This window comes from Melanostigma gelatinosum (genome assembly GCF_949748355.1).
Source record: "Melanostigma gelatinosum genome assembly, chromosome: 16".
Classification (NCBI taxonomy): domain Eukaryota; kingdom Metazoa; phylum Chordata; class Actinopteri; order Perciformes; family Zoarcidae; genus Melanostigma; species Melanostigma gelatinosum.
This window is the reverse complement of record NC_136649.1, coordinates 5,422,860-5,433,364: the sequence shown is the minus strand read 5'-3', so window position 1 is coordinate 5,433,364 and position 10,505 is coordinate 5,422,860. Positions and strand designations below refer to the sequence as shown.

Below are 10,505 nucleotides of genomic sequence, written 5' to 3'. Positions count from 1 at the left end.
AGGCGACGACTTTCCCTGCTGTCCGCAGCATGTAGATATATTCCGCTCCAGACTCTGGTATGACTGTGCCCAGTTCAGCATAGCAGAGCCCCGCCAGCATGGCTATCAACCCACAGAAAGTCCATACAACAAAGCTGGCCCCGGGGCTGCCGATGGCAGACAGCACAAACTGGGGGGATATGAAAATCCCAGATCCTATCATGGTTCCAGCAATGAATGACACAGCTCCTATAATCCCCACTTCCCTCTTCAGATTGAGTCTCTGTATGTCACTCATCATCGTTTGAAAGCTGCTCCGTCTTGAAAGGCTGGCACGGAGAGCAGCTTTCATCGACCGGTGGAACCGCTCGCATAAGCCATTAGCCTGCGGGTGGTAGGCGGTAGTGCGATGGAGCTTCACCCCTAGGCTTCCTGCAACTGTATTCCACAGCTCTGATGTGTTAACAAGGATTTGTCAAGCTCGTAAATGACTGCATACAGCTCTTGGTTGCTTGGTTGATCAAGATTGTTACGACTTTACAATACAATGACACAGCTATCTTTATGTCATGGTATAGCTTCTGTTACATAAACTAACCCATACTGTAGGTGAGGGTCTGTTAAAAGTATACTTTGGGAAAATCCTGATCCCTGCAGCCATAGCTGCCTTAAACCAAAAACCCTGCTGAGTAGATCTGGGTGTAGACTGTTGTCCGTCATTGTATGTTGGTACTGTTGTGCCGTGAAAATGATTTCAGGTCATCAAAAAAGAAGTGCAGGGCCGAGATCCTTCTTGTGGCACGCGTCAGTCTGTGTCACGCAGCGTCAGTCTGTGGCACGCAGCGTCACTCAGCATCACTCTCTGTCACTCAGCGTCACTCTCTGTCAGTTCAGCGGAAAGATTCAGCTGTGGCAGGCGAGCATAGTTCGGCAATCGTCAAGAAGCTGCGGAGCTGAGGGGGCGGAGACACATTTCCTGAGACATTTCCTGAGAACACCCGTTGTTGTTACGACAGATCAGCTTCCATAAATCAGTTTTATGATTTTAGTTGAGTCACCGGAGCTCCCTGTTCTCTGTATGCATCCTTAGAGTAAGTACGTTGTACTTTTTTGTTTCTCATTAATTTTATTTCAGTATGATTTAGCTGGTTTTGCAACAAAATGGAACATAATACACTTTCCAAATTATTACTTTTATAGTCATTTACAACAATCGTCTAAAATAATGAAAATAAATCATCCGTTTTATAATCATTTAAAAGTATATATTAAAATTAAAAGACATAAAATGTCCAATCCAAAAATACATGTTTGTCAGTAGTAGGTTTGGGTATCATTTGGGTTTTTTTCCGATACCGGTGCTAAAACGATACTTTTAAAACGATACCGGTGCCTGAACGGTGCCTGAACCGATACTTTTTTCTTCAAATTGAACAATATATTAACTGTTAAAGTATACTATAAATATAAATAAATACAAAACACTTGGCTTCAAACTACAGCTTCAAACTTTTTAACTATGAACAATATGTTAACTGTTAACAGTTTACAGCATACTTAAATAAATATAAATAAATACAAAACACACACACACTTTGTACACACACTGCAGCAATTCTTTTGCAGGAATATGAGCATATTTTCCCCCTCTGGCAAAATACGACACGTCTCATGCCTTATTTTATTTTACCAGTTGGTGGCGGTAATGCGCCAATTCGTTTGCCAACCGCCAGTACACCAAAAAGGAGGAGAAGAAGAAGCTTTCGCGTGCTTGTGTTGTTGTGCTCATGAGCGACAGCGCTACGTACCCCGTTGTAATAATACTATGAGTAAGGAGCGGAGGACCGAGTCCTGCTGCCAGGACGGAGTCATCAGGGTAGTGTAAAAAAAGTATTTAAATCGGCGCAGGGTGACAGAGGGTGATGCAGAGTGACACAAGCTGCCAGAGAGTGACAGAGCGTGACGCAGAGTGACACAAGCTGCCAGAGAGTGACAGAGAGTGACGCAGGGTGCCAGATATTTGATGTTGATGGTTAATTTGCAACCAAGTTGTATACATCATGTATTTACTTGCTATTTGTATGTAATAGAAAAGTGAGCATGTGTAGTTCATGAAGCAATAAATAATGACAATTGAAAAATATAGAGAGATGTTTGGTTCATTCTTTTCAAACACTAAGCCTAATTTACCTAAGTCATTGATTTAATTGTCACACTTAAATCCTGAATTGACTGGTGAAACAGAAGAAGTTAAAGGCCAAGATGAGAAGATATAATGTTGGTCAAATACTGTGGTCCAAATTAAATTTATTCAGTTTTATTGGCATTGAGATATAGAAAGTTTGACTTTAGAATATTCAAACAATTCCGAATCTCACAAGACAAGAGCAAAAACAAGATGAATGTGTTCTCCTTTCTTCGTTGCTGTCATGTTAACTGTCTTGTGACCCCTAAGATTGATCTCTGGAGCTGTAGGTGGATGCAGACTGTCAGAAGTGTTACTATTTTGAAAATGTATCACTGATTGTGTTACTATGGTAACTAAAGCAAGGTCCACTGGAGGCTGTTTAATAATAGAGTGCAGTGATGAGATTAACGTGTTATACATTCATAATATTAGAAATTTCCTGCCACGTTTTTAATATTTTGTGATCCTATATTGAACGTAATTTTCTTTTCTTTCTCAGAACTGAATCACGCTGCAAGCAATCGGTCCATTTTGTAGCCTCAGATGGCTTAATTGTTGCTGAAAGAGCACTCTTCTAACGTGCATTTATTAACATAGCTGTATAGTAGTAGTGTGATGGCAATAACATAACGAAAATAATGATGTGGCCTGCTGTACATGTGTTAAGTAGTAGCCTATGTAACGTAGCCTATAAAACAATCAATACATATGGTAACATATACTAACAATGATAATAATATACTGTGTTGTCAAACTTGTATTCAACTTGTTTATCTGCTTTTTATATGTAGTGCTATATATTGTGATGACTTCCATAACAGGTCAACTACGTTTATTTAACACAAGTAGGAAATGGCATTTAACACGCAAGCTATTTAAGTAGAACCCACTCCTGCTCTCTGGGTTATAACGGTGCGGTGCTACAGGCGTTAGCTGTGCACCTCTCCCTGCAGGGGGCGATAGACAAGCCCCAGCAGTTCATCAGCAGGCTGATCACAGAGATGGAGGAAGTGGAGAGCAACGATGAGACACGCAACGATGCCAGAATGTGAGTGGTACATGAAGAGGTCCGAGATGTAACCTGCTGTGCATTGGCATATTTAGCATCAAATCTTTTAACACCGTGTTTCCGTCCAGCCTAAAAGAAGCAGAGAAGCCGTTCTGCGAGCGACTCCACAGAGTTAGAGACCTGATGGACAGGAGCACGGTCAGCATAGAGGAGGTCATTTCTGAGCTGGGTCAGTAGCTGTTCATCTTCGATTTAATCTTAAAGGTTTTTAGTACCCATCCATCCTTTGCTGTCTCTCCATTGACAGTTCCCAACACCTATATTTTTATACAGACAGTATTCTATTTGTATTGTTATTATATAGGGTCCCAACCAATGACAGTTTGTATTGATTACTGTGACGCATGTTTTCTCAATTAATCATTCGTCTTAAAATATGGGAAATGTCACCTTTCACAGTTTCCTGAAGACCAAGTTGACTTATTCACTTTGCTTGTTTTGTTCAAGCAACAATCCAAAATCACAAGATATTCAGTATACTATTAGAAAGATGAAGAAACCCATAAGTGGTAAATTAGTGCTCAACTATTTAATTAACCGACTATTCGTTTCACCTCCATCCAACCGTTTTCATGATGACACATAACCGTAGGATGGAATTCCATTTCCTCCGTAGGGATCTTGAAAACCATTCTGTAGTTGAGAAATGATCTACATTTTTCTGCTCTTGAGTTAAAGATTTGATTGTCTTTGGACAGAGCGATTGAATTGTTTCAATTGGGGTGATGGAACTGTCTTCTGTGTTGCAGCCCCACTGAACCCAGCTATATTTACTTAACATGTTTGCCTTGTGAACAGCTCATGCTCAAATTCAATTTCCCCAACTTCGTGTCACTCAACATCTTCCCGTCTGCCCTTCCAGGTAACGGCATTGCGGCGCTCCACTCGGTCCCCACTGCCATCTTCTGCGTCCTCCACTGCCTGCAGCCAAGAGAGTGCCTCCCGGCGAACTACGGCGGCCTGGAGAGGACAATAGCGTACAGCCTGGCCCTGGGAGGGGACACAGACACCATAGCCTGCATGGCGGGGGCCATCGCCGGGGCCCACTATGGCATTGAGGCCATTCCCCAGTCGTGGATTAGGTGCTGCGAGGGGGCAGAAGACGCACACGTGAACGCAGAGCGGCTCCGCATGCTGTACCACCGGTCCTCACAGGGAGGCAGCGGGAGTGGGATGGGGGGGCGGAGCTGCGAAGATGCACCTGAAAGCAAGTCAAGCGCTTCTAACGGCACAGAGAAGAAAGCTGGAGCTGAGTGATTCCTCAACTGGAGTTTGGAAAACAAAAAAAGGACTCTTGAACACACACAAATTACACACTCACCCTTAACAAATACCTTTTTGTTTTTCAAACTGTGTTGGTTAAATGGGAACTTAATTAAGGGCATGATATCTGAACATTGCAACATTATTTTAGTGGTCACACAGCTCATTATTTTCTGAGACCCCCAAACGTAGAAAAAAATGTAAATGCTATATTTGTCAGGTAACAGAATGGTGAAGCCGAACAAAGAAACATCAAGATGTCCGCAGATGGACTGGATTGACTGTGTTTCATACAGAAATTTGGTCTGTACACACACTAACACACCTCTCTCCCTTCCCTGCTCTGTGTTGAACAATCCTTCATCATGTGAAAGTTGCACTATAAATTAGCCATGTCTTGTTTGATCCTTTTGGTGGATAACAATTATTTAATAAACTTTTTTTTTTTTAATTCACTTTTTCTGTTTGTGTTTATTTCGAATGTAAGACTCAAAAAGCAAATTTGTGCTGAGATGTCTTATTACTAATCTTGTAGCCCAGCACAACTCCTAACCTACAGGCTGCAGGAGATTGCTATATTAAGAAAACCAGAAGACCACAGTCACAGCGGTGAGACTGAGCTAAATGCTAATGTCATCACGCTGACATGCTCCAGGTGACATCTTACTTTTGTGTTGGCTTGCTAACATTTGCTAATTAGCACTAAACACAACAAACAACGGGGGTTGGTGGGAATGTCAGTAGTTTTGCAGGTATTTGGTTCGAAACCCAAATACTAGACAAATTCCAATTTTGACCTGATGATGGTGCTAGATGAAAAGTAAATGGTCCAATAGTTGTTTAGAGATGCCTTATTTTTGTTTCGCACACTGTTTACACGCTGGTATCGGTGTTTGTGGAGAACAGAACAATCATTCTCCAGTCTTTATATTGTGCAGGACAGTCACTGAGGACTCCTGCTACCCCAAATCAAATATGTCATCATTCAAGAAAACAAAATAAAGTGGAAAATTGTTATACAATCCTGTTTCTTTCTTGTTGCAAACATTTATTTAAAATACATTTATGTATCTTTGATTCGGAACCTTTTGCAAATGAGCATTTATAATAAACTGGAATGGAAATTAAAGGTTCTCTGTACAACATTCAGAGCATTAATAGTGCAGCGAAAAACTATTTGTTATGTAAAGATAATTTTGGAGTAATGTCTACAGAGAAGGAAGTGTGTGTTGTAACCTGAGCTTCTCTGTGCGGTGTGCACATAACCAATTGCTGTTTTGTCAAACACAAATTCACAATAACAGGTTTCAGATGTTAGAGTGCATGCTCTGTCTAGCCACCTGCTGTTTTACAGGCAAAAAATGTTTACGATTTCAGAAAAAAAATATGGCATATTTCACCTTTTGGTACAAGATTGACATTTTGAAAACTGATTTATTTCAGAATGATATTTCTTCTCACATGTGCTCTTTAAATTGACAAGGAATGTGCAAATATGCAAATATACATATCAGATTACTAAAATTCAAACGCACAACCCAATTTATCAATGAGAAATGGAAGGCAACACTAGGTTTGTATTGAATATAAACTGCAATGTTTCATTCGTTCTGCCCAAATCACAGGTTCTTCTCTGCTGGCGCAACCTCCAAGAACAGCTGCAGGAACACTGTTAACTTGGTCAACAGCCCCGGGCAGAGCTTGTAATGGATGAAGGGTATGTAGACTATAGCGCCACTGAAGATGAATAAAGTCACATAGAGGTATTCAATCTGAGGATCGTCTACGATGGGTGCCAGCACAAGGAATACTGCCACAATGAGGACCAGTATGGGGAGTATGATGGGAACCTGTGGAGAGAGGAAGGGACAGGCACAAGGTAATTCTCCTCCAGTGTTAACGAAAAGACAATAAAAAATGTATGATGAGATTGAACGTGTGTGACACTGACCTTGTACGGCCTGGGGAGCTCCGGCTTCTTAATCTTGAGATAGAGCAGTCCAGACAGGGTGATGCCATAGAAAAACCAGGCAGTGAAACTGAGAACGGCAATGAAGACAAATACAAACAGTTCTTGATACAAGTAATGCAGAAGAAATGTCAACACTCGATACAAGCAAAATCCTACTCACCTGAAGTAGTTGACAATGCTCTGGAAGTCTCCGGGGATCAGCATCAGAAGAGAGACGACGGTGGTGAAGATCAGGGCCGGAGACGGAGTCAGTCTGTGGATGTGAGCCATGGCCAGAATATCTGGCTACAAAGAGAACACGGGGGTGAGTGAAAACTCTCGGGTCAACAGTCTCGTGCTGGACAATATAATCACAAGAAGAGCCTCTCACCATGTGCCCCTCCCTGGCCGCAACGAAGCACACGCGGCCACCACTGAAGAACGTCCCATTCAGTGAACCGAACGCAGACAACACACATCAACGGGGTTTCCCCAGGGGCAGAGATAGAAAGAGAGCAAAGGTGGGGGTCATGAATCAAACTTCTGCATGTGGTCCGCGTTGTAGTGAGCCTGAGTTCGATGGTTCTATCACGCATAAGTATACCGCTGTCATCTTTGAACTGCTGGTAACATATGCCGTGATAAGCCAAGCACCTCAGCTCACTCACAGAGTCGAGTTAATGAAAAGAGACCTCCCACACGAGTGGAAGACAATGAATGAAAAGAATCCCAAATAAACAGTCATAGCAGTTAATACACGAATACAGCGGAGCTTCTCTCGTCCGCGAGGAGTTGCGCAATATCTCGATATCACGCGACAGTAACTTAAACACACAAAAACACGGGAATATCAACATATAAATGAATGACCTGAATTAAACTTACGTTAATTTAAGCTAAGCTATGCCCAGATGCCAAGAATCTTACTTGTCGATGCGTCGTTGCAACGTGGAAGTGTGTTCGTGGCAACGTGGTCCGTTTTCCTCGTCGGGAAGGGAGAGCAGGGGGAGCTTGCTTGCAACGCGGCTTTGCCGGCGCTGTGTTGTCGTGGCGTGAGCTCGCTCTGGAGCGAAACGCAGACGTGATCTATCCTCGCTGCAGGGAGGGTGATCTAACTTCGGCTGACGGCGTGGTCCGTGCGTCTTACCGGGAATCGTCGGTGAAGGAGGGAGGCTTGGTCGTCTTTCCTTCGCCGGAATGTGTGCACAGAAAAGAAAAAGAAGCAAAAAGCGGAGAACGGATCGCTGAAGCGGATTCGTTATCGTGGGCTGAGGAGCCTTACTCGAAGTGGAACACTGTCGTTTCGTCCAGCGAAATGGCTTGTGACCTGTCAGGGTTTGTGGAGGGGTGAAGGCCTGCGGCTTCCTCGTGGCTGCGTCGGCAGCGTGATGCTGGAGGGGGGAGAGCTGGATCTTCTGCAGCCGGGACGGAGGTCCGGGGCGAAGAGAATGTTTGCGTGCCTCCTGTTACCCCGGAGGGGATGTTGGAAAAAGCGTTGAGGTGGGGGCTGCAGGTAGTTTTGTAGAAACAGTAAAGGAACCACAGGGGTCCTGGCTCTCTTGGCTCTCGGCCAATGAGATTGCAGCGGTGCATTCAGGTTACCAGGGTTTTTTTGGGGGGGGGGGAAATTTACACCAGAGTGTGAAATTCCTCCCGAGGAGGTTTGTTCTTATCAAACTACAAATCAGGATGAAACCTTTGCTTGAAAAAGTTAAGGCCTGATTCTCTTTGTCCACAGCACATATTGAAGCCATTTGGTCAGACCCCAACAGTGTCATCTGAAAACAACTTGCAATGATGCTATTATTACCTCACTTAAGCACACATGCACAAGCCAGCTCTTTACAGCCTCACCTCCGGTAGTTTCAGCTCCTCCGTGACATAGTTCAAGTTGTACCAGCCAGCGTAAGCCCAGAGTCCTTGATAAATAGCCATTCCTAGAGTGCTTAAAGAGTACCGAGTGCCCTTAAATGCATTCTCAACTTTCAAATTTTCCACAATGACACTGCTGCTCTGTATGAGCTCCACTATTCCTCCAATCACGATGAATGTCAATGCCAGCACCTTGGCCACAAAGAAGACCACTTGGATTCTGATGGCAATCCGAGAATTCAAGATGTTGACCGTGGCAACAACCAGTATAGCAACAGCTGCAGCACTCTTCACCGCTAGCTGAGGAGGATGGCAGCCCGTGTAAAAGGGTGCTAGAGCATACTCTGCAATACTAATTGCCATTGCTGCAATGCCGAACGGCTTCACAACCAGGATAAAAGTGACTGCTGCAAAGAAAGCAGGGCATGAACCATATATCCTCAGTATGTAGATGAAGTCCCCACCAGATTCAGAGATGACTGTCCCAAGCTCAGCATAGGACAGCGCTGCAAATATTGCTACAAGTCCTGAGAGAGCCCAGATCACCAGACTGGCCCCAGGGCTTCCCACATAAGTCAATACAAACTGTGGGGACATGAATATTCCGGATCCGATCATAGTTCCAGAAACTAGTGCAACACCTCCAATTGTTACGCCTAGACCTTCTGGGTAGGGTTTGTTGCCACAGTCTGTTCCTGTTGTGTTTATCACTCACCTTGTCTCTCGTTTCAGACACCCCCCCTCTCTCGTGTGCCGTCCTCCTGGGTGATTACAAGCCCGCCCTCATTGCTTCCCCCTGGGCCTCGTTCCTCTGTGTATTTAGTCTGTGTTTCCTCCTTGTCCTGTGCCAGTTTGTCTCTGAGATGTTTGAGGAGTGTATCCGCGATATTTTCCTGTGTGCCTCTCCTGTGTACCGAACCTGATCGAAGTAAAGAACTTGTACGTGGAACCTATCTACCTCGCCTTGAGTCTGCTTTTGAGTCCTGCTCCCTGTGGGCCCCAGACCCCCCTAACACCAATAAGACCAATTTCCCGCTTCATTTTCAGAGCTTCAGGTTCCTTGACCACTATGTTGTTCCGTTGATGAGAGAGATGATGAAATAGTTGTTATTCACCCTGACAGAGGAGACACACTGATAAAGACACATCCCACACACAACTGGTTGAGAGATAATACAAACAGCTTAATGTGTTACTTAGATTACATGTTAAATCCATAGTTGTAAATCTTTGAACAGTTCGTCCAGTTCTTGATTCCAAACTCACATCTTATCTAATGCAATTCCTTAGATATGATTATTCTTGTATCGAAACTGCAGAGGCAACTCCATTCATTTCCCAATAAAATAAACAAAGTGATAAGAAAGATGTAAGATCTTGATTATCGATTTACACTCTACGTTGATTGCGTAAGTATATCATCTCTCTATTTGCCAACAGCATAAATATTTCTTAAACTGATAAGTGAACAGTAAAACTCTTACTTCTGGATGTTTCATCTCCTCAGTGAGATAATTCAAAGTGTTCCAACCTTCAAAAGACCACAAGCCCTGATAGAAAGCAATGCCAATGGAGCTGACATCAACATTTGTTCCCTCGAAGGAGTTCTCGAAGTTCTCAGTGTGTCCCTGGAAAAGCATCACAACACCTCCCAATATGATCACGGCCAGTGCCAGCAGTTTGACTACCATGGAAACCACCTGGATGGCGGTGGCCAAGCGGACGCTCAGACAGTTGACTATGGCCAGCACCATGATAACTCCTGCAGCCACGCACTTTACCACGAGTTGTGGAGGGGTGCATCCGCTGTAAAAGGGGGCCACGACATATTCAGCCAAACCCAGGGCAATTCCTGTGGCACCGGCAGGCCTCATGACAATAACGAAGCTGAAGACAAACATAAAGGCGACGACTTTCCCTGCTGTCCGCAGCATGTAGATATATTCCGCTCCAGACTCTGGTATGACTGTGCCCAGTTCAGCATAGCAGAGCCCCGCCAGCATGGCTATCAACCCACAGAAAGTCCATACAACAAAGCTGGCCCCGGGGCTGCCGATGGCGGACAGCACAAACTGGGGGGATATGAAAATCCCAGATCCTATCATGGTTCCAGCAATGAATGACACAGCTCCTATAATCCCCACTTCCCTCTTCAGATTGAGTCTCTGTATGTCACTCATCAT

General features: G+C 44.0%; 2 protein-coding genes across 2 annotated transcripts; one reads left to right on the top strand and one right to left on the bottom strand.

The window, feature by feature from the left end:
• Positions 1-2,805: 2,805 nt before the first annotated feature.
• LOC306789994 (ADP-ribosylhydrolase ARH3-like) lies at positions 2,806-4,947 on the top strand (the record flags this gene model as incomplete). Its single annotated transcript, XM_079286100.1, has 4 exons — positions 2,806-2,810; positions 3,051-3,215; positions 3,305-3,405; positions 4,099-4,947. The coding sequence occupies 4 exons, from the start codon at positions 2,806-2,808 to the stop codon at positions 4,491-4,493; spliced, it is 666 nt and encodes a 221-aa protein (XP_079142226.1). The 3' UTR covers positions 4,494-4,947.
• A 1,171-nt stretch (positions 4,948-6,118) lies between these two features.
• On the bottom strand, positions 6,119-10,505 carry LOC306789993 (b(0,+)-type amino acid transporter 1-like; the record flags this gene model as incomplete). Its single annotated transcript, XM_079286099.1, has 7 exons — positions 6,119-6,349; positions 6,451-6,538; positions 6,632-6,756; positions 6,842-6,921; positions 7,778-7,913; positions 8,305-8,622; positions 9,807-10,505. The coding sequence occupies 7 exons, from the start codon at positions 10,503-10,505 to the stop codon at positions 6,119-6,121; spliced, it is 1,677 nt and encodes a 558-aa protein (XP_079142225.1).